At 59.3% G+C, this 22,765-nt stretch overlaps 1 protein-coding gene across 1 annotated transcript in view; it reads left to right on the top strand.

The window, feature by feature from the left end:
* EPHA8 (EPH receptor A8) overlaps positions 1–22,765 on the top strand; it is a 35,480-nt gene that overhangs the window by 4,505 nt on the left and 8,210 nt on the right. The window contains exons 2-7 of the mRNA XM_045782346.2: positions 1,048–1,112; positions 6,916–7,579; positions 14,706–14,861; positions 16,959–17,294; positions 21,402–21,526; positions 21,601–21,763. Of these exons, the coding sequence (XP_045638302.2) occupies positions 1,048–1,112; positions 6,916–7,579; positions 14,706–14,861; positions 16,959–17,294; positions 21,402–21,526; positions 21,601–21,763 (1,509 nt within the window). The remainder of the gene's footprint in view (positions 1–1,047; positions 1,113–6,915; positions 7,580–14,705; positions 14,862–16,958; positions 17,295–21,401; positions 21,527–21,600; positions 21,764–22,765) is intronic.

The raw sequence follows: 22,765 nt of genomic DNA, 5'->3' as shown, positions 1-22,765 counted from the left end.
CCTATGTAGCCGCACTGCGATCTGAGCCCAGCCCTGTCTGGCTCCAAAGTCAAGGTCTTCTCTGTTGTGCTGTTGAGACTAAGCGGGGTCCCCCTCGACCCCTCGGGGGTCTGGCTTAGAATAGACTTGCCTTTCAGGACCCAGCTCCTTCCCAGCCACAGTGACAGCTCACAGGTTCTGCTTCCTGGGCTCGGGCCGCTGAGGCTGGCAGTGCCGTCTGTGGTCCCCCCCCCGCGGGTGTTCTGGAAGCCAGCCCTGCCGCCTGCCCCGGTGGGGCTGCGAGCACGGTCCTGCGTGGCCCCAAGGCCCAGGGTCTTCACTGGTCAAATGAAGTCAAGAGTCACCACCTCTCGGCCCCATCGCCGTGCAGGTTACGGAGGAGGCATCTAACGCGCCCCTCGCGGAGCTCAGTGCACAGTAGGGCCGGGAGGCAGCTCTTACTGTTCTAGGCCCCCCCACAACCGATGTGCTCAGAGGACGAACTCCTGTGGGCCGCCGGCCATTGCAAAGCTGGGGCCAGTCCTCCCGCAGAAGGTACGACCTCACGGTGCGAATCTTGCTGGGGGCTTTTGAATGCCAGCGTGTCCCATGAGTGACGTGAGGATGGGGCCGACCTCACAGCACCTGGGAGGCAGGACCCGCCGTAACGCCCATTTTTCACAGGGGGAAACTGAGGCTCAGGGAGGGGTAGGGACTTGTTCGGGAACACACAGCCCCTACATGGCGGGGCTGGGGATCTGGCCCGGGGCCTCCTGGACTCCCGAGCCCATCTCTTAGCCATCCCACTGTATCACCAACCGGGGAAGCCCAGTGCTTGGGGCAGCTTGTGTTCCGGGGGTCTGGAAGGTCACATTTGGGCCCAGGTGGTGGAGGATGGCTTCAGGCAAGAGGGACTACTTGAAGCGGACCCCGAAGGAGCGGGGAAGTGAGGCATGGAGCTGGCGTGTTCGGGGCTGAGAGTAGACCAGCGTGGCCAGGTCGGGCTGTGCTGTGGGACTGCGGAAGGGTGTCCTGGGGTCTGATGCTCTCTCCTCTCCTGTTTTACAGTGAACTTGCTGGACACGTCCACCATCCACGGAGACTGGGGCTGGCTCACGTATCCGGCTCACGGGGTAGGTGACCAGCAGTGGGGCCAGTGTCACCATCAGATAGACCAAAAGGAAGCAGGCGCCCAGAGAGAAGGGACTTAGCCAAGGCCACACAGCAATTAGAAACAGAGCTGCTGATTCCCTCCTTCTCTTCCTCCCTCCTTTCCTTTCCCCCCCTTCCCTCCCTTCCTCCCTCCCTCCATCCCTTCCTTCCTATCTTCCTACCTTCCTTCCTTTCTTCATGCAGACCCCTGGGATTACAGAACCGACCCTGGTGCTGGGCTCCCGGTTCTTAAGTCTAAGGCCGTAGGTGTGAGATCCTTATGTCCGTTCTGGGCCTGCAGATTCACGACGGGCCCCAGTCAGGCCATTCACCCCATCGGGATTGGTCCCCTCCCTCATGCCCTGCCCTCACCAGGAGCCACCCGGGCCCCTGGGACTCCCACGTGTTATTCTTGTCCATCAGAATCATCTGGGTGGCACCGTCGGCACCCACTGTAGCCAAGCCCCCAGGCTCTTCTGGGCTCCATGGTGACCCTGGGCTGAGCGCATCAGGTCTCCGTGGGTTCTGGGCTCTCAGGTGGTACCCCTCCCATCCTCCTGGGGAGCTGGCATGGTAACCCCAGGGCACCCAGGTTCCAGGCTGCACTGCCCGACCTTCCACTTCTCTTATCCAGACCTGGGGGGAATCCGTGAGCCTGGCGGAGGCCCGGTTCTGCCACCGACAAGCAGGGCGGCCCTGTGGTCGCCACCTCACTCCCTGAGTCTCAGTTCCCCATCTGTGGTGAGGGATGAGCATGTGACGACCTCGTGGGCTTTGCTGTCAGGCTGAGGGGAGGTGACACCTGGTCTTGGCGCCGTGCCTGGCACCTGGTGCGCCCTCACTGAATGTACGATCACTGTCATTGTCAGTAGCGTGTGTCATGGTTCTGTCACAGACATTTCCTCCTGCACGCGTGCGCAGAAACACACACACACATCCGTGCCACAGACACAGGCGTGTCACACACACGTGACTTCTTCCGCGAGCGCCGGCCTCCACGGCTCCAGAGACAAGGGTCATAATGTTAACGATGATGGTGACAAGGACATCAAGAGTGAATATTTGTGAAGGGAGTGGGAGTATTTCTTCACTTTTCATCCAGGCCATTTGTGGCCTGTGGCGGGGGCAGGCTAGAGCCCCCCTCCTCTCCTTCTGGAGCTCTCGTCTCCGGGCAGCAGGAAGCCGAGTCCACTGTCAGTAGCCCCCGTGCCCCAGGCCTCAGGGAGCTTCACGGCAGGCCACGTGGGCCCAAGACCCCAGAGGGAACGCCTTTCTGCCTGAGCAGGTCAGCCCTGCCTAAGGGCAAAGGCTGGGTCCTTGAGGTGTCCCTTAACCTCCCTGGGCCTCAGTTTCTCTCTGTGAATTGCTCCTCTGTGTGTACCCCAGATGGCTGTCTCCCGGGGGGTGAGCAGGGTGTGAAGGGACTTGAGAAACTGAGCCAGCTCTGCCCATGGCAGGGGACTGACCCTTGAGTAAGGTGACGGCCTGGCCGATGGCTGGGTCAGCTTTTCCCCTGAGACCCAGCAGCTAGGAAGGAGTGGGCCTGGCCCCAGGTGGGCTCTGGGTGTCTCTGTCTCTCTCTCCTCCTCGGAGCTTAGGACTGCGTTTTTAGAGTAACAGGGAGTTGTAAGGGCTTTAATCAGGTGGGACCATGACTGGACTTGTGTTTCTGCTGATCGTGCTGGAAATCTAAGGTTGTTTTGCTTGCAGGGTGCTGTAAAGCATGGCTCAGAGTTATCTTATCCTGTTGGGGGGTTAGAACAAGTAATGTATATTCACACAGCTCTGAACAGTTCACAGACATGATCTCATTTAATCCCCACAACCAATCCTGCGAGTAGGTCCAGCCACCCCATTTCACAGAGGAGGAAGCTGAGGCTCAGAGCAGCAAGGAACAACTTGCCTTCAGACAGTTTCCAAAGGATGGACTCAAACTCTAATCAGTTGGGCCCAGAGCCTGCGTTGAGTCCCCTTCCTCTTTGGTCTCTGTCCTCATCGTGAGAGGGTGGGAGGCCCTCCAGCATTGTCTGCTGAGCCGGGACCACCTTCCATCTTTATGGGGCCTGGAGATGGGGCTTGCCAGAGGGGCGAGAAGGCTGGGGGAGATCGCTGGTTTCCAAACTCTAGACCTTGACCCTGTTCCAGGCTAGCAAAGGGCTCTGCGTCCAGGGGGGTCCGGGGAGGTGCCTGGGAATCTTTTGTTTCCTAAGCTTTCCAGGGGATTCTCCTGCCCAGCTGGCTAGGGAGCCTGTGGACGTGGTCCTTGGGGGTCCATGAGGTTCCTCTGACTCTGAATGCTCGTGAGCAGCCTGGGAGCGAGGGCTGTGCAGGGCTGTCTCCAGCAGCAGCAGAGTGACCGGGTTGCCAGCTAAGGCCGCACAGCCTGAAGCCAAGCGTGCTGCTGGGTCTGGACGAGCCCGTACTCTGCTGCCTGTAATCAGTATGGCCCAGGCAGGTCACTGGCCTCCACGTCCCCGTTTATAACACGGGGACGACCGCAGAACCTGCTACGTGCAGTTGTCATCAGTGAGGGTGCATGAAAGGGACATTTTCCTGGGAGAAACGCGAAGCTTTGGGAGGCTAAGCAGCTCTGCGAAGGTTGGGGGACATCCGGCCCAGGACCCAGGCTCTTCACCAGGCCGTGCCCCTCCCTCCGCACCCTGGGACCTGTTCCATCGCTTCCAGTGAATTAACAGGCGCTACCCAACGCTGCCTTAGGTGAGAGACACATTCCCTTGTCTCACCCGAGCCTCAGCACCCCCTGGAGTGGGTGGGAGGGGCGGCACCGCCAGCCCATTTCACATACGGGAAGCACAAGCTTCAGGGAGGGGAGGGGAGTCCCCAGGGTCAGTGCGTTCTGTTGCAGACAGAGGACAGAGTTGCAGAGCAATGGCGGGGGTTGGAGGAGGAGGGCACCGGGGCTTAGAAGGCGGGGGGGCGGGGGTGCCCAGGTGGAGAACAGGGCTCGTTCCATCCTTGCACCAGCCTCCAGGAATCCGTGCCGCTCCGGGCGTCTGCAGCAGCCCCTGGGGCTGGCAGGGCGAGGCCAGGCCGTTGGCGTTGGTGGAGCGGCTGGAGCAGACTCAGATGGAGCTGATTAATTTGTCCAGGTCCCTGGCAGGAACCAGACAGGGAGCAGCTGGCTGGCTCTTTGGTGCTCCATTAATTGTGACAATGACTTTAACCCCAGATGTGACACAGCACTGCCCAGAGGCCCTGGCTACAGCGTGGGGTCCCGGGGGGTCCTTTCGGGGTAAGGGGTGTAGGAGGCATAAACTTTCAGGTGAGGCTGGCACACCCTGGACCTCTTCCCCAGGGGTCCCTGGAGGCAGGCACAGGTGGGCTGGGAAGATGCTGCCAGGTCGGCATCATAGCCGTCCCGTTCCTCTGGTGCCTGGCTGTGCCAGGCCCAAGCCGAGCGCTTGGCAGCCTACTTCTCCTTTCATCCTCTCAATTCTCGCTGCAGTGGGCCTGTCCAGGCCCCATTTTACAGATGTGGGCACGGAGAGTTGAGACCACATGCTGGCCAAGATAAGATGAGATGGAGGGGCTTTTGTCAGACAGGAAAGACTTGAGACCCCCATGGTCCCCACTCCAGCCCTTGCGGGTCACTCAGAACCCTACAGATGCTCAGAACATCACGAGGAGTGGTTTTTACCTCCCCCACCCCCTTAGGCAATAGGATCTCTAGTTCAAGGACAATTGCCCATAGAGACCCAAGAGAGAAGAGCAAGGCGTTGCATCTCTGGCTGACCCAAGGCAGGGACCGAGAGCCCATCCCCTCCATCTGCCCTCAGCCCCCAGACCCTCCTCAGGGCTCTCAGGGGTCCACGGAACTTCACCCACGGTGACTGCTCCCAGCCAACCAGCATTCTGCAGTTGAGGAAGCTAGGGCCCAGAGAGGAACAGCAACGTGCCCAAGGTCACACAGCAGGTTAGAGACCAACAGGTCTTGACCTCTCAACTCCTGGCTCATTTCCCAGCATTGGGTCTTGGACATGAATCTTCTGCCAAGCTGGGCTATCTGGTGCTCGCTGCACGTCGCTTATACTTCCTGGCCTCTCGGTGGCTCTTCCCTCCCATCCCCGCAAGAGCTTCCTGCTTCAGCCTGCAGGAAGTTTTCACCACCCCCTGGATGCCCACCCTGCTTGGCATGGAGCCCTCCACCACCTTGTCTGATGGACTGTGGGGTGGTCAAGGGAAGGGAATATTTCTGGAATGTTCCTTCCTTTCTTTTTAAAAAAAGTTGTGGTAAAATACATACAACATTTACCATCGTAACCACTTTTTAAGTCTATAGTTTAGTGGCATTAAGTACATTCACTGTGTTATGTGACCGTCCCCACCGTCCATCTCCAGAACTCTTCTCATCCTTCCAAACTGCAGCTCCATCCCCATGAAACACCAGCTCACCATTCCCCAGGCCCCCGGCCCCTAGCAACCAGCATTCCGTTCTCTGTCTCTACGGCTCTGAGGACCTCATTTCAGCGGATTCATACAATATTTGTTCTTTCCCAGCTGGCTTATTTCACTTTGCGTAATGTCCTCGAGGTTCACCGTGTCATAGCACACATCTGAATTTCCTTCCTTTTTAAGGCCGAGCACCATCCCATTGCTTGGCTACGCCCCATCTCGTGTACCAGTCACCCGACGAGGGACACATTTGGGTTGTTTCTACCTTTTGGCTCCTGCGAATAATGCTGCACGAACTCGAGTGTATATGTATCTGTTTGAGACCCTGCTTGCAATTCTTTTGCGTGTATACGCAGAATGGAATTGCCGGGTCGCAGGGTAGGTCTGTTTTTAACTTTCTGAGGAACCTCCGCGCTGCTTTCCACAGCAGCTGCCCCGTCTTACCCTCCCACCAACAGGGCACAAGCGTTCCAGTGCCTCCACGTCCTCCCCAGCATTTGTCATTTACTGTTGTCTAGATACTCGCCATCCCCGTGAGTGTGAGGTGTCTCTCGTTGTGGTTCTGATTTGTATTTCCCTAACGATGAGTGACGGTGAGCATCTTTCCGTGGACTATTTGACCATCTATATGTTTTCTTTGGACAAATGTCTATTCGAGTCTTTTGCCCATTTTTCAATCGGGCTGTTCGGTTTTTTGTTGTTGAGTTGTAGGAGTTCTTTATATATTCTGGATATCAATCCCTCATCAGACCCATGATTTGCAGGTATGTTCTCTCCGTTCTGTGAGTTGTCTTTCATTCTGTTGATCGAGTCTGATTTATTTCTGAATCACTGATGCCTGGCTAGCACCTGGCACAGAAGCCACCACGTTCAACTTTCCCACATGCTGGGACTCCCTTGTTGAAGGCTTTGGGGCATGGTCAGGTCCATGCCTTAGAAAGATCCCTCTGGCAACTGATAGGAAACGACCCGTGGGCTCCCTGACTTACCCAAGCAAAGTCGACCCCCCACCCCCAGCCTCCCACCCTGGAGTGTTTGGAGCCACCATAAGGACACAGGATTGGGTCTTGTAGCTTTGGCATCAGTTCCGGTCCTGGCTCCCCCACTCACTAGCTGGGTGGCTTCAGACACGGGGCTCACACCTATTTCCGCATCTGTAAAAATGCAGCAAATAACACTTTTTGGAGGGTGTGGCACTCGGGGGGATCACATCTCATAGTGATGGTCCGGTAGAAGGTTGGCAACTCAAGGGCAGAGAACATTCGGTCTTCCCAGGGATGCCCCCGGCCCGCGAATGTGTGGCAGGGGTGACTGGCAGGAGGGGGCGGGGTGCTCCCGCTCATTGCAGCGCTGCGCTCTGTCTGCCCGCAGTGGGACTCCATCAACGAGGTGGACGAGTCCTTCCAGCCCATCCACACGTACCAGGTGTGCAACGTCATGAGCCCCAACCAGAACAACTGGCTACGCACCAGCTGGGTGCCCCGCGACGGTGCCCGGCGCGTCTACGCCGAGATCAAGTTCACCCTGCGTGACTGCAACAGCATGCCCGGTGTGCTGGGCACCTGTAAGGAGACCTTCAACCTCTACTACTTGGAGTCGGACCGCGACCTGGGCGCCAGCACACAAGAAAGCCAGTTCCTCAAAATTGACACCATTGCAGCCGACGAGAGCTTCACGGGTGCCGACCTGGGCGTGCGACGCCTCAAGCTCAACACGGAGGTGCGCGGCGTGGGCCCCCTCAGCAAGCGCGGCTTCTATCTGGCCTTCCAGGACATCGGGGCATGCCTCGCCATCCTGTCCCTCCGCATCTATTACAAGAAGTGCCCCACTACGGTGCGCAACCTGGCTGCCTTCTCGGAGGCGGTGACGGGGGCCGACTCGTCCTCGCTGGTGGAGGTGCGGGGCCAGTGCGTGCGGCACTCCGAGGAGCGGGACACGCCCAAGATGTACTGCAGCGCCGAAGGCGCGTGGCTGGTGCCCATCGGCAAGTGCGTGTGCAGCGCCGGCTACGAGGAGCGGCGGGACGCCTGTGTGGGTGAGCGCGCCGCGCGTGGGCGGCCGGGCGGCACCGGGCTCAGTCCGGGCGGGGCTGCTGGGGTGTGGGGGGGTGTTGCGGTCGGCAGGCATGGGGTTGGGGGTGCAAACAGCGTCTGGGAAGATGGGTGACCCGCTGGCGTTTCTGTGTGGGCAAATACACCAGGCCATGCGTGCGTGTGTGTGTGTGTGTGTGTGTGTGGAGCAAGGGGAGGGAGAAGAGAGGGAGACACACCAGAGCCAGGTGGTACCGTCTGTGGGCATTGCGGAGACGTACCTCTGGGGACACCTGCAGGGTTGGGCGTCCAGCTGGGGACATGCCTGTGGGAGGGGACGATACTATGAGCGACCTTACATCAGGCATCGTTTTAGGCATTTTTCACATATTAACTCGTTTAGTCCCCAGAGCTAGCCTATGAAATAGAAGCTACTGTGATCCTGGTTTATAGAGGAGGAGACTGAGGCACAGAGAGGCAAAGCAACTTGCCCAGGGGCACACAGCTAGGAAGCGGCAGAGCTGTGATTTGAACCCAGAAGTCTGGCTCCGGAGTGGAGTGGAGGGAAGGGGCAGCAGTCCCTGAGGGCAGGGGTGCAGCATGGGGCCACTGGGAAGGTGTGCAGGCAGGGGCGCCCAGGGAGCACGGTCTCCGTTGGGTGTGTCCCTGGGTCAGCTGACCCCGCCTGCCTGTGTCTGGGGGGATCTTGTCCAGGGACCTGTGGGAGAGGACAGCCAAGGTCCTTGGGAAGGGGAAGCCGAGGATGGAACAGCACGGCTCCTGTTCCCATGAGCGTGCGGCTTGGGTTTCCACGCAAGCGGACCAGAGACCAGGAGCCAGTCCCAGACCCCAGGCTGTGGGCGTGTCACCCTTGCACTGTGCCCGTGTGGGGCCGGTGTAGCCGGGCATCCCAGGCACCCGGGACACTGCGAGAGTTGGTTGGACGGACATGTTACTGGTCTCAGCCTGGTTGCCCTCTGCCCTTCCCTGGCCTCCCTGGGGGGCTGGACACATGGCTGCTCGGCCAGTCAGAGCATAGCGAAGCCTGCTGTTGGGACCACTGGTGCTCCTGGGGGAGGAAGATGTTCCTATGCAGAGATCAGAGAGGCTTTGGCCTGGCCCCAGATAAGACGTGGGACGGGACCCATTCCTCAGCCCCACGCAGGCAGGAAAGACCCCTTAGTGCTCACAGGACGGAGCGGGGCACAGGTCCAGAGTTTCAGATCTCTGGGATCAGAATACTCCATCCAGCTACCAGGCTCCTTCCAGCCCCTCTCTGGGGCTCTCCGGTTTCCTTAAGAAGTCCTTCACACTCTCAATGGCTACGAGTCTTCATCTCTTGGGACCCTAACTGCCAAAGCACCTTCTGTGACGTTTGCCTGTTTCTGGACTTGCTCTGCCCCCTGTGGCCGCATCTGTCAGGCTCCCAGGCTTCCAGCCTCTCCTGGTTCCCATCACAGTCCATCTCAACTGGCTTCCAGCACCCCCTCCTTCTGATGGGGACAATAAAGTCCCTTAGCAACAGTTCTCGAGTGTTTGCCGTGGGCCGGGCACCTTCGTAAGCACCTCTTACTCGTCATGGCAGTTACTCTGTTAAGCATCGGGTGTGTCCCAGGCATGGGGATTTAGGCACGGGGAGTCCCTGCACTCGGGGAGTTCACACACTTTCTCATGCTTACACCAGTCCTCTAAGCGAGGTAGCCTATCTCCATCTTACAGATGCGACAAACTGAGCCCTTCAAGCTAAATCACAGTGTAGGGCTCTGATCCCAGGCTGGCTCCCTCCAGAGCCCTGAACTGCTTCCTAGGTCCACAGAGCCCTCTGCCAGACCCCGCTTCCCTCCTCCCTGGGGTAACAGCACAACAGTTAGTCACTGGCACAGCACAGGCCATAATAATAGGGCCAGCTGGTCGGTGGATACCTGCTTAAGGTCAACCACTGACCCCAACTCTGGATTTAGCCAGCAAGCGCAAGTAAGACACTTTCCTGTCCAGCATGCAGTTGGACACCCTTCTCCTTGGAAACTGGTCCTCCTGATGGTGGGGCCAGAGGTCTCGGGTCGTGCTCCAGCCCCCTTGTTTGACAGGGGTGGAAAGTGGAGCCCAGAGAGGGAATGTGTCTTGCCCCAGGCCCCGCAGCGAGTCAAGGGCAGGACGGCAGGTAGAAGCTCCCTAGTCCCGGGGCATCTGGGTGGCTCAGTCGTTAGGTGTCTGCCTTTGGCTCAGGGTGTGATCCCAGGGTTCTGGGATCAAGCCCCACATCGGGCTCCGTACTCTTCTGGGAGCCTGCTTCTTCCTCTCCTACTTCCCCTGCTTGTGTTCCCTCTCTCACTGGCTGTCCCTCTCTCTGTCAAATAAATAAATAAAATCTTAAAAAAAAAAAAAGAAGAAGAAGAAGAAGCTCCCTAGTCCCGAGCAGCAGGACCTTCCCAGGGCTGGGAGAGGCCGAGGCCATCCCCATTGCCTGGAACTGCTGGTGCATTAATAAAAAATAATAAAGAAATGCCAAAGCGGGGTTAGGAAATTGCAGCATATTTTGAATTTTACACTTAAATCACAATACAACATAATTATGCCAGTTGGAAGATAATTACAGGTTTTATAAAAAATATTAATTCCTAATGCACTGCAGGCAGAGAGGTCTGGGGATGGAATGCCAGTGGCAAGTCGCACGAGGAGACTTTTCTCACCCCTATGAGTGGCTTTCTGGGATTGTCTGTGTAACCTCCTTGGGAGAAGGTGGGAGGCCTTCCACAGGTGGGAGGCCCCGGCTGGTGGCCCCGCCAGGATCCCCTGTCCCCACCCCTCCTTGGGTGGGTAGCCTGAGAGTGGGGAGGTTGGGGGCCAAACAGGAGCTGGGAACAGACTGGGGGTGCCTTTCTGGGCGATGTGGGTTGTCTTCTTCCTCTCAAAGCTGTATCTCCCCTCTGCCACCAACCAACCTGAGTGGGACACCCTGAGGACCGTGGGTCCCGCCTGGCCTTCTCCATCGGACAGTTGTCTCTGAGCAAAAAGTTGAGGAGGAAGGGCTGGACCTTGGGGTCCCGGCTTGCCCAGCCTGATCCCACTGCCTTCCTTCTAGGAGAAGGAGGGGATCCAGAGCCTGAGGCCTGCGACAGGGCCCAGCCCAGGGCAACAGCCACCCTCCCAGCCTGCAGGCCCCCTGCCCCCTGCTTTCCCCCTCACAGCTTTCCACATACATGGCCAGGGAACACTTGATCTCACCGAGAAGACAGTGGAGTCCAGGAGAAGGGACCAAGCCAGTCACGGGGCTCTGCGAGGCCTTACTGAGACCCGCAGAAGAACGTCAGAGCCATGGGGAGCCGGTCCAGTTTACCAGTGGGGAAGCGAGGGCCCGGAGAGCGGAAGTGACCGGTCCAGGGGCCCACTGCTAGGAGGGGTCGATTGGATCCCAGATCTCCAACCAGAGCGCCCCCCGCACAGCACAGCGCCAGGCCCAGGCACCTGTCCCCACGGCTGGCTGCAGCCACCCCCCGCCCCCCCGCCAGGCAGGGGAAAGGCCTCTCAGAACATCACCCCATGGAGGAGCAGCCCCCAGTCTGAAAGTCCTGGTTGCCGTCCTTCCCGTCACCTGGACGCAGAATACAAACCACCCTCGGAGGCCCTAATCATTTTTCTATAAATATCAGAAAGTCTTGCTTCAGAGGGGGAGCGTGAGCCACGAGCTCTTTCGCCTTCCTGACTGTGTTTAAAATCTGATTTAGAATTAATTTCCTTTGGTCATCCACCGGCGGACACCTTATTTGTCAAATCTCAGGCTCTTGGCGGGGGAGAGGGGAGAGGTGGCGGGGCTGCAGGCAGCTGCCGGCCGGGCGGGCGGCCTGGGCAAGGTGCCCTCGGCAGGGGCAGCGGCCCCGCCTGGCGCTCGGCCCACACGCCGGGCACGCGGGCTCCGGAAGCGCCCTGGGTCAGTGGGCAGGGCCGGGCCCCAGCCCAGAGCTGCTCCATCTGTCTCAGCCATTAATTCCCGGCTCTGCCTCCAGGTCTCTGGGCTCCCCGAGGCCTGGTGATTAGTATTCTTATTAAAGATTATTTTATTTTCATTGCGCGGATTAATCTGGCTTTGACACGTTCTAGCCATATGGGTATAAGCGGAGCGTGTGAGAAGCACCCACCGGCAAGCGGCAGAATGGCCGGGCCATCTCTAAGCCCTGCACCCGTGTTGAGAGGCTGGTAGGGGAAGGGCCTGGGCCCCAGAGGCTCCCCCACCTCGGTTTGCCTTCTGGCTCAGCGGGGAGCCTCGGGCAAGGTCCTCGGCCTGTGTCCTCCCTGCCAAACTCGTGTGTTATTTCCAGCCACATAGCATGGTGATAAGTGCCAGACATGGTCCTGGCGTGAATTCACATGTCCTCACTCAGGTCCCCCTCACAAACAGCCCTAGCAGGTGGGACCTATTATTATCCCCATTTTACAGATGAAGAAACTGAGGCCCAGCAACCTGCCCAGCATCACTTAGCCCAGGTGAAGGGGTTAGACCAGAAGAGGAACCCAGGCAGGCTGCTCCCGAGTCTCTGCTCTTAACTGACAAGTTAAGTGGCCGGTCAGGACTCAAGTACTGTGGGCCATCTCACCGGGCTTCCTTCGTGCCATGAACCACACCGATGTGTCACCACGCATTTTCTGTGCCTGTCACGGCTCAGAGAGCTCCTCAAGAGCCGAACCCACTCTTGCTTATCTCGGCTCCATAGTAGCAGCTCAGTAAATCTGGGGGAAGGAACAAATAAGCGCCGGGCAGAATGAGCCAACGGCCCCTGAAATGCTGACCGGCACAGATCTGATCACAACAGTGGGGATTACGGGCATCCAGCTCAAAAACGGGTTGCACAAATATTTGCCGATGAAGTGCAAAGCCGTCTTCCTCTGCCCGATTCCTGGGCCCAGAGGAAGGCTCTTCGGCTTGCCCCAGCACTGTGTCTCCTGGAGGACTTCTCGGAGGAGGAGGTGAGATCACAGTGTGTCACCTAGAAGCCCCACAGCCCCAAGCTCCCAGCCCCCCATCAGGCCCGAGACCTCTTGGGGTCTCTGCAGGGGGGAGGGAGGAAGTCTCAAAGCGGAGGCACGTTTTCCTCAGCTCTCCAGCCTGTAGGCCCCGTCTGGCTCTGCGGCCTCCGCGTCTGTGAAGCAAACGCGAGGGCAGTGTCATTCCTCCTGGTTTCAGGTTTTCTCTCAGGCTGGGAGAATTTTACAAATTAACTTGACTTTAGCTATTATAATAACGAGATACGATTTTTTTTTTTTTAAATGACATGATGTCTTTTCAAGGGAAGCTTCTCTCAAGCACCAAGTTTCCCAGAACCGGACTTAGTGGATAGACTTCCCAGTGAACCTGTCGTGGTCCCTGTTGCAAAGGAGGCCAGGTCCATGGTGCGGCCGGGAGCTGCCTGGCCAGCAGCCTCGAGTCCTCCAGAGCTCCCGGGCTTGCACTCGGCCCAGAGCAGATAATGGCAGGATTCACTTGCTTCGAAAACTCCTACGGGCGCTGACAACTTCTGCTCTGAGCCAGACACGAGGAAGGTTGAGACGAACAAGGCCTCCCTGCCCTGGTCACAAGACGCTGTCCACAGACAGCTTCTGGTTTGGGAGGCGAGTCAGACGTACAGATAAAACAGGACGGCCGTTGTGTGATAGGCGGTGGTCCTGAGCGGGGGCTGCAGAAGTGGGGCAGGGAGTGGTGGCTTCTGTGTACCTGCGTGTGTGTGTGCGTGTGTGTGCGTGTGTGTGTGTGTGTGTGTGTGTGTGTGTGTGTGTTTAGGTGTGGAGAAAGGCTTCATTCAAAGGGACAGTTAAAAATGAATCTTAAAATTGAGTTCAACAGGTTGACCAAGGGGACAGAAGCCATCCCAGGAAGAAGGCACAGCACATGCAAAGGCCCTGAGGCAGGAAACAAGCTGCCAGATGTGGGGACTGGCCAGTCCTTTAGTTCAGTCAGTGAAGAAGCGGTGACACTGGAGGAGGCACCGGGAGGGCTACGAATGCCAGGCGTGGCCGTTTAGGCCATGGGGAGCCCATGAGGGTTTGAACGGGCAGTGACGGAGCCAGGTGTCATTTTAGGGAATTCCTCAACCTAGAATGTCTCCTCTCCCTGCAACGCTGACTTGTTCTTATTTTGTAGGCAAGACTCAAATATCATTTACTTCTCCAGGAAGTTAGCTCCTCCCACCATTTACCCTTTGCCACATCACCCGCTTTTTTCCTTTCTGGAAATGATCACAGCCTCCGTTACCGCGTGCCTCCCCCTCCAAGGGGCTGGCTCTGTGAGGGCAGAGACTGTGTCGATCTCGTTCACGGCCATGTCTCTGGCGCCCGGATCCGTGCCTGGCGCAGAGTAGGCGCTCGTAAATACTGCTTGCATAAATGGCAGGCAGGCGGGCAGGTGGGGCCGGGGAGGCAGGGCTGGAGGTCAGGGCATCCAGGTAAGAGATGATGCAGATATGGAGAGGCTGGGGAGAGGGTCACCTACAGGATAGGTCCGTCCCAGTCACGGTGACAGTGCCTCTGGGAGGGGGGGGAGCCTGCGATTCCAAGGGGGTCATTGCCTGGGGAGCTTGGAAAACAGAGTCCCAGGCCCCATGCTGTCTCTTCCACCCACGTGGCTGTGGGGGGCCTGGAATCTGTATTTTTATTGGGGTCTTATTACCTGGTCACATTGCCACCCACTCCATTCCCTTCCAGCTTTCGTTCCTCCCCAAGTCGCAACCCTTGGCGTAGCCTCTTGACCCCCACATTCGAGGCAGTGTCTCACTCGGGGTGGGGGTCCTGTGATGGACAGATTCGGGCTGGAGACAGTCCTGGTCAGGAAGTGCCACTGGAGGAGACGTGACTCTGGTTTGAAGAGGCTCTTTCCTGGGCCGACTTCGGGGCTGGGACTCAAGTATCGGGGTCCGGCCTCTGCTCTGCCCCCGACTTGCTGTGCAACCCAGTGTAAGTCACAGACCCTCTCTGTGCTTCGGTCCCTCCCTCTGCCTATGAGGGTAGGACCGGGTGAGGCTGAAGGTCTGCACCGGTGTCCCTTGGGAGATCCTGCTGGAAGCCCTGGGTCAGAGCGAGAGCTGTCCTGGGCCGGCCAGTGTGGCCCGGCCGGCTCCTCTGAAGCCACCTTGTCCTCTGCAGCCTGTGAGCTGGGCTTCTACAAGTCGGCCCCTGGGGACCAGCTCTGCGCCCGCTGCCCTCCCCACAGCCACTCTGCGGCCCCCGCTGCCCAGGCCTGTCGCTGTGACCTCAGCTACTACCGCGCGGCCCTGGACCCACCCTCTGCAGCCTGCACCCGTGAGTACCAGCCTGAGCCCCAGAATCCTGCACCGGGGGCCAGGACCCCATGCTCCCGGGCTCCAGGGAGCCAGTGCTCTGGGGCTGAGGCAGGGACACGTGGCTCTCTGGGACCAGGGGCCAGTCTAGGGTTGGGGAGGTGACTCTAACTCTGCTCAGTGGGGGTCCCTACCTTGACCTCTCTGGGGTCCCCACTTCCTGCCATATGTCACCTGCCACCTCTCCAGGGAAATCTTTCCTTCCTTTCCTCTGTCTTCTCTGCTTCGGAGGGCAGATGAGAGGTGGCTTTGGTCATCTTCTCACCCAGCAGTGACAGTGATGTCCTGGGAGCTGGGGTGGGCAAGCCAGGGGGTTCCCGTGAAGCAAAGGAATGTCAGAGGAGCCGCCCCCGCCGGATCCCTGTCATCCCTGATGAAGCGCTCAGAGCTGCCTTAGTGTGTGTGCGACGTGTGCGTGAGTGTGTATCGGGAATACACGTGGCTGCCAGCTCAGAGGATGGCACGTGCGCCCTGGATGCCTGCAGTGATTGTGACACTGTGCGTGTCTGTGTCGGCAGCTGTGCCTGTGGAAGACGCCTGCGTAGTGTTTGTACGCTCGAGTGTGAGCGTCAGAGCCTTGCGCCCGTGTGTGTAAAGGATTGTTAGTGCTCTGTGTGCCCATCTGGGTCCCTGGACGGGACTCCCGAGCCCCTGCAGAGCTTGAACGAATGTGCCTTGTGGGTTCAGTGTGCGCACGCCTAGCTCTGCCGGGGAGGCGCGTGTGCCTGGAGAGAGTGTGGTTGTGTGTGCTCACGCCCTGTGTACCTGGGGGGACTGCAAGGGACCGTGCCTGCAGGGCTGCGTGACTGTCTCGGCATTCTGCCGACAGGGCCCCTTCATCGCCTCCTCCCCTGGCCCAAAGGGGCCTCTCACGCACCCATCCCATTTGGGAGGGCGGCAGCCAGCTCAGCCCACCCAGTTTGCCAACCCTGGTCTCTTGTGGGGTGAGGGGCACGTCACACAGTTCTGACTGGTTCTGCCCCCTAATCTCTCCCAGCCTCAGTCCCCAATCTCCCTCTCTCCCCTCCTCCATCACACCAAGCCCGCAGGGTCCTTGTACGTAACAGGTGGGAGAGTACGTACACACACACACAGTCTCCCTCCCTCCCTCCCTCCCCCCTTCTGCCCAGACCCGTGCATTTTCCCCGCGTGGGACCTGCCAGGGCAGAAAGGACGGCTGAGTGACGTGGTGACTACCGTGGGCTTTGCAGGCAAGGCGAGCCCAGCTCTAGGTCGTGGACGCTCATACTAGCGAGCCAGACCCCAGTTTTCCTCCAGATCCACCATTCAGTGCCCTCAGGTTCTAGAAATCTTAAAGACTGCAAAAGACAAGGCTTTTAGTATTCCATACCCTTCAGATTCTATGATTCTGAGATTCTGCTCTTCTATTTTCTCAAGATCTAAGAGTCCCTACATGGGATGCTGAGAACTGGAATTCTGAGCCCCAGGGGTCCCCACAGCCCCCCACGCCCTCCAGACTCAAATCCCCACCCCCATGAGCCTACCCCAGCCCCCTTCCCCCAGCCCCCGCTCTCCAGTCTCTGCGCTGCCCAGACTGGGGCTCCCGTGGGGGTGGGGGCGGGCACCCAATGCCGCAGAGACCCCACTGCGCTACCCGCCACCTCCCCTGCCCCCCACAGCAGCGCTCAGTGATCTCCGCCATAACTCCAGCACTGGGGTTAAGGAGTGGGATGCGGAACGCAAATGGCAGGGGCATCTCACACCCAGGGCGGCTGCCGTGGGCACCCCCAGGGCTGTCAGTCTCTCAGCCTGCTCTGGGTGGAAACTTCGGGAAACACAAACCCGGGATCCCTGTGGTCCAGCAGTGGGCTGGGGAGGGGCAGAGCTTTCTGGACACAGACCCGACACTGGGTCCAGTCTGACGCTGCGTCTGCAGTTAGGAGGGTCTCAGAGGCTGGAGGAGGCCGTGACCTTATCCTTGGGGGCTGCCAAATACCAGTGGGGGAGTCCCAGCCCTCCCCTGGTCTGATGGGGGGTTGGGGCTGGACCAGCCCAGATAAATGCCCTCTGCAGCCACCAGTCCCTCTCTGCTCCCCAGGGCCACCCTCAGCACCGGTGAATCTGATCTCCAGCGTGAACGGGACATCCGTGACCCTGGAATGGGCTCCTCCCCTGGATCCAGGCGGCCGCAACGACATCACCTACAACGCGGTGTGCCGCCGCTGCCCTTGGGCGTTGGGCCACTGCGAGACCTGCGGGAGCGGCCCCCGCTTCGTGCCCCAGCAGACGAGCCTGGTGCGGGCCAGTCTGATGGTGGCCAACCTGCTGGCCCACATGAACTACTCCTTCTGGATCGAGGCCGTCAACGGTGTGTCCGACCTGAGCCCCGAGCCCCGCCGGGCCGCTGTCGTCAACATCACCACAAACCAGGCAGGTAGGCGGAGAGGCTCCGTCCCCCAGCTTCCCAGGCCCCTGGTCCTCGTGGGATCCGAGTGCTGTCACGGGCTCGCTGTGGCCTTCTGGGCAAGGGTCTGTCTCTCCTCGCCCTGCCTTCCTCCCCAGCACTCGGAGCTCCAGGCTCTCCAGGCCCTTAGAAGAGGACAACATGTCCTGTAGGTGGGAAGAAGCCAACAAGGTCGGCACGGCATTCGTAGGTTCCAGAACTTTCTCTCTGCCTGTGTTTCTTCCCTGATGCAACGGGAATAATGGTACCTGCCTCAGGTACTATTATGAGGCTTAGGTGAGAGAAATGAAAATGCTTAGCCCAGCACCCGGCCCAAGGTACACGCTCGATAAATGTCATTAAAACAGAAAATCACTCTGATTATCATTTTCCAGAACACCTGCCCCTGTGCCCCTGGGATGGTTTAGTTGCACTGGTTTGGACAACAGCCATCGATCTCTGGGTTCCTAGCCAGTTCTTGGGCTGAGTTCTGCCCCGGAGCCCCTCCCTTCCCAAATTCTGGTGGGTCCTGCCTGTCAAGTGACCGCCCGACCCAGGAGCCCACCATAGCAGCTTCGCCATCCACAGCCACCCCAGCACGTGGCCCCCACCCCGTCTCTGGCCCAACAGAAACCGTTCTCAGCATGTCACCGAGGAGGAGACCGAGGCTCTGTGTCACCACGTAGGAAGTGGCAGAGTTGGGATCCGAACCCAGGTCTGTCTCTTCCCCAAGTGAGATGGGACTCCCAACTGTGAGCCCAGGGCACCCCCTCTCTGATGCTAGGGCTTCGTCCACTTGAGAGACTCTCATCCGACCAGCATTTGTGGGGCGCCCACAGAGTGCCCTGCTCTGCCCTCGGGGCTGGCGACACTGTGGGGAATAGGCCTGTGTGTCTGCTCTTGTGGCCCTGCCCTTGCCTGCTGGTCTCCGGGGAGATGGGGTGGGGGGCAGCTGGCTGGCCAGGGCAGGGTGGAACCCCAGAACCCACCAGCATCTCTGACACCAGCAGTACACTCCATCATGAAGAGAAAAACCCTCTCTTGAAGGCACACTCCCTTCCAGCCACCAGACAGGTTCTCTTCCCAGGGAACCTTCCTGAAAGGGCTGTCTGTGCAGCCATGTCTGCGTCCTCTCTCTGTGAGCCTCTTCAGGCAGCTCCGGTCAGGCCTCTTTCCCCAGCTGTCCCCTGCAGTTCAGTGTCCCCACCTGGCCACACGCAGTGGAGACTTCTCTCCCTGTCCTTTCCTCCCTCGTGGAACACTTTTCTCTTGCCCCCATGCCCCGCACACCCCCCACCCCGTTTTCTGTCCACTGTCTGCCCTGCCCATCTCCATCTCTGCCAGCCCCTCTTCCTGAAACAACCTCGGGAGGCTGGGGGACCCCACACTTGTCTTGGACCCTCCTCTCTTCCATGTCCACCCAGGGCCACCTTTTCTGAGGGACCTTATCAGGGCCCATGGCTAGGAACCCCACCATCATGCTGACATTTGTCACCGGCACAGACCTCTCCCCTGAGGCCCGTGTGCCCGCTCCCACTCCCTCTCAGATGTGTTTTAGCCACACGCACCCCCAGATCTGCACCTCCCACAGTCTCTCCCCTCAGGACATGGGACCACTGTTCGTGGGGCCGCGCAAGGCCCAGAGCCTGTTGTCATCCAGACTCTCCCTCCCTGTCTCGGTACCACGTCCACCCACCTGCCAGGCCCACCGGGCCTCCCTCCAGGTGACCGCCTCGGCCTCAGAACTCCTTCTGGTCCATCTCTCTGAGCTCAGGCAGCCGTAACAAAATACTATAGGCCGGGGGCTCAAACCCCAGAAATGTACCGATCACAGTTCCCGAAGCTGGTGGTCCAAGATCAGGGTGCTGGCCAATTCGGTTTCTAGTGAGAGCCTTCTGCCTGGCTTGTGGAGAGCTGCCTTCTCGCTGTGTCCTCACAAGGCAGAGAACGAGAGAAGTCTCTGGTGTCTCTTCTAACAAAGGCACTAGGGCCTCGCCTGCAGGACCCCGTCTACACCTAATCATCCCCTGAGGCCCTGACTACAAATACGATCAAGTGGGGGTTTAGGGCTTCAATATAGGAACTTGGGGAGGGGGACACGGTTCAGCCCCCAGCACATCCCCATCCCCCACCCTGTGTTGTCTGGACAACCCCAGGAGCCCGCTCCCCTTGCCCCCAGGATGCCTTCTCACACCACGTCCTGAATGAGCTTTAAAAGTGTGAGTGAGGTCTGGCCCTACGAGCCCTTAACCAGCTTCAGTGTGAGCTCAGACCCCCCCCGGGCCAGGCCAGGGGGCACCCATGCCACCCATCCCCCCCCAGCCTCACCCACCTGCTCTTGCCTGGCTCCCTCCCTTGCAACCACACCGGCCTCCCGTCCACCTGCCCATCTCGTGAGCACACCAAGCCCTTGCCTGCCGTGGCCTTCTCCTTCGGAGCGACGGGCTCCTCTCCGTGATGTCCGGTGGCTGGTTCCTTCAGTCCTCGGTTCCACTGTCATCCCTGCCTCGGGGAGGCCCACGCTGACCCCAGCTAAAAGGACCCTGTCCCCTCCCGGCCCGGCCCTGTGGATACAAGGTCTGCTCCATCACATGCTGGTCCTTCTTCCTGTCCCTCATGGTGCTTAACCCGCCCGTGATTACACATCCGTTCGCCTTATTTACTTTCTGTCTCTCTATCGATCATAAGCTCTTTGAGGGCCGCCTTGGCCACTATGGATCCTCAGGTCTTAGCCGACCACAAGGCATGTGGAAGGTCTTCAGGAAATTGAGGGGGGGTGCCTGGGGCAGAAAACAGCCCTGAGCCAATGGGTGAGGTCTGGCCTCAGGGACAGCTGGCCCCCTTCTCTCTCCTCCTCTCCCTCCCTCTTCTCTACAGCCATCTCCTTTTTGGAGCCCTTCTGGTGCCCCCACCCTGTTTCCCTCCCACCTCTGTGGTCTGGTCTCCCTTTGTGTCTGCTCCCCTCACACAGCACTTCTTGCCTTGGACCTTCTCTGTTTTTTGGGGCACGCACATACTGCTGGCACTGGTGTGTGTTCCTCTCGAACAATGGTCTTAGCTGACCCTCACCTCCTCCTGGCAGGTGGGCAGGTGGTGCTGCGGACTTCCCTTTCTGGATGGGAGAAGTGCCACCCCAGACAGTGCTGGTCCTGGCCAGCCGGAGAAGGCCGGCTTGTAAACCCAGGCCCGACTCCCCGGCTGATGGGGGGTCCTACACCACGCTCTCCAACTTCACTCTGGACTGAATTCTTAATTTTCTATGTTGAAGGCACCCAGCAATATTTGTTGGGCACCTACCATGTGCAGCCCCTGCCTTCAGGGAGCTTCAGGAGCAGGGGGGAAGAGAGGACACCCAGATAGCGGGACAGGGGAGGTGTGGGGCAGAGAGTCAGCCTGGCTGTGGCCGGCTGTAGCTGGCACTTTCCAGCCGACTCACCTCGGGGGTGGGTGCACTGAACGCGGGAGGGAGGAAGGGAGGGAATGGATGACCCAGTCACTGAGTGAGGGGGTGAACCAGGTGACCCTAGTGTGACGCAGGAATCCTGGAGTTCAGATGCGCCCAGCTCATGGCCTTCCCCTGAGTTTCAGAGCTGCTGCCGTCCTGCCCTCCAAACCCAGGCATCCAGGACGCTGCTTCCTTCTCTTCTTCCCCTCTCCTTCCTCCTCCTTAGGCACTCCTGAGAGCCTGTCCCACCCCAGGCCCTGGGAGATAGAGACATCCAGTGGTGGGGCCCCAGGACGGTGAGAGTGTCTTCTTGATGGGGCTGGCGGGGGTCCAGCACCCTTGCAGGAGATGGGCCTGGCCAGAGAGGAGGAGGAGGCAGTGAAAGCTGGGGGAGTTGGGCCTCGTCTGGGTCAAGCCAGCTGCAGCATCCTAGACCAGAGCCAGGCTGTGCTGACCAGGTGGGGGTGGGCGTGGACCAGAGCGGCAGCCGGTGATTTACTAGGAGGATAGGAGGGTGCTGGGTCTCCTTAGATGGGGGCGGGGGCAGGGCAGTTGACAAGGTGAGCAGGCCCAAGCCAGCATCCCTGGGACAGAGGCCGGTCTCCGTTATCCCCCATCCTCCCATCTGACCGAGGCTGGTCTCCTTCCCCCAGCCCCGTCCCAGGTGGTGGTGATCCGCCAGGAGCGGGCCGGGCAGACCAGTGTCTCCCTGCTGTGGCAGGAGCCGGAACAGCCCAATGGCATCATCCTGGAGTATGAGATCAAGTACTACGAGAAGGTACCAGCGGGCAAGGGAGGAGGGGGGAGGGACCAGGCGGGAGGACCGGGGCTGACCACCTCTGTCCCGGGCAGGACAAGGAGACGCAGAGCTACTCCACCCTCAAGGCTGTCACCACCAGGGCCACCGTCTCGGGCCTGAAGCCCGGCACCCGCTACATGTTCCAGGTCCGAGCCCGCACGTCCGCCGGCTGCGGCCGCTTCAGCCAGGCCATGGAGGTGGAGACCGGGAAACCCCGTGAGTGCGGGGAGCGGGGAGGGCGAGGGAGCTGGGCCAGCTGGTGCCGGGGCCTGGTGGCCGGAGGAAGGGAACGGGCCGAGCTGCTGCCTGTGCCGGAGTGGCATTTTTACAGGTGAAACACTGAGGCTCAGAGAAGGGAAGTGACTTGTCCAGGGTGACGGAGCCGGTGACAGCCCACCAGACCCTGGCTGTCACTGAGTTACCAGTGCGTCTGGCCGGCCTCACGGTGCCCTTTGCCATCAAGATCACTGTGCTTGTCCCAGAGACGCTCAGTGAGTTGCCGTTGTGCACATCCCCATCTCCCAGATGAGGAAGATGAGGACCAGAGCAGTAAAGTGAATTGCCCAAGGTCCTCCAGCACAGCGGGATTTGAACCTGGTCAGTCTGGGGACAAATTCTGTGCCCCTTCCCCAGCCCCTTCCTGCCCTCAGGCTCCAGAACAGGGATTCTCACAGCAGGGGCTGGGAGGTGTTGGAAATGCTGATTCTCAGGCCCCACCCCAGACCGTCTGAATCAGAAACCCTGGGGTGGGGGCCCAACAATTTTTAAAGATTTTATTTATTTATTTATTTATTTATTTATTTATTTATTATATTTTAGAGAGAGAGTGCGCACGCGCAGGGGGAGGGGCAGAGGGAGAGGGAGAGAATCTCAAGCAGACTCCAGGCGAAGCACGAAGCCTGATGCGGGGCTCGATCTCACGACCCTGAGATCATGACCTGAGCCAAAATCAAGAGTCAGATGCTTAACCGACTGAGCCACCCAGGCGCCCCAACAATTCAGGCTTTATCACCCCTGAGGGTGATTCTGGGGCACATTCAAGCTTGGGAGTGCTCTGCCCCCGTCTCCAGATGCCTGGGGTCCTCTCTGTGCTCTATACAGAGGTACCCTCCAGGGGGTGGTGCTAGGATAGAAAGGTTCAAGGCCGAGTTGATAGTGTGTCTCAGCTCTGAGGTCTGATACCACATTGAGACTGCCCGACTCAGAATCCTGCCTGGC

The sequence above is a fragment of the Ursus americanus genome, chromosome 33 (assembly GCF_024610735.1).
Source record: "Ursus americanus isolate L20-20 chromosome 33, mUrsAme1.1.p, whole genome shotgun sequence".
Classification (NCBI taxonomy): Eukaryota; Metazoa; Chordata; class Mammalia; order Carnivora; family Ursidae; genus Ursus; species Ursus americanus.
Note: the sequence above shows the minus strand (reverse complement) of the source record. Positions and strands in the feature narration are given on the sequence as shown.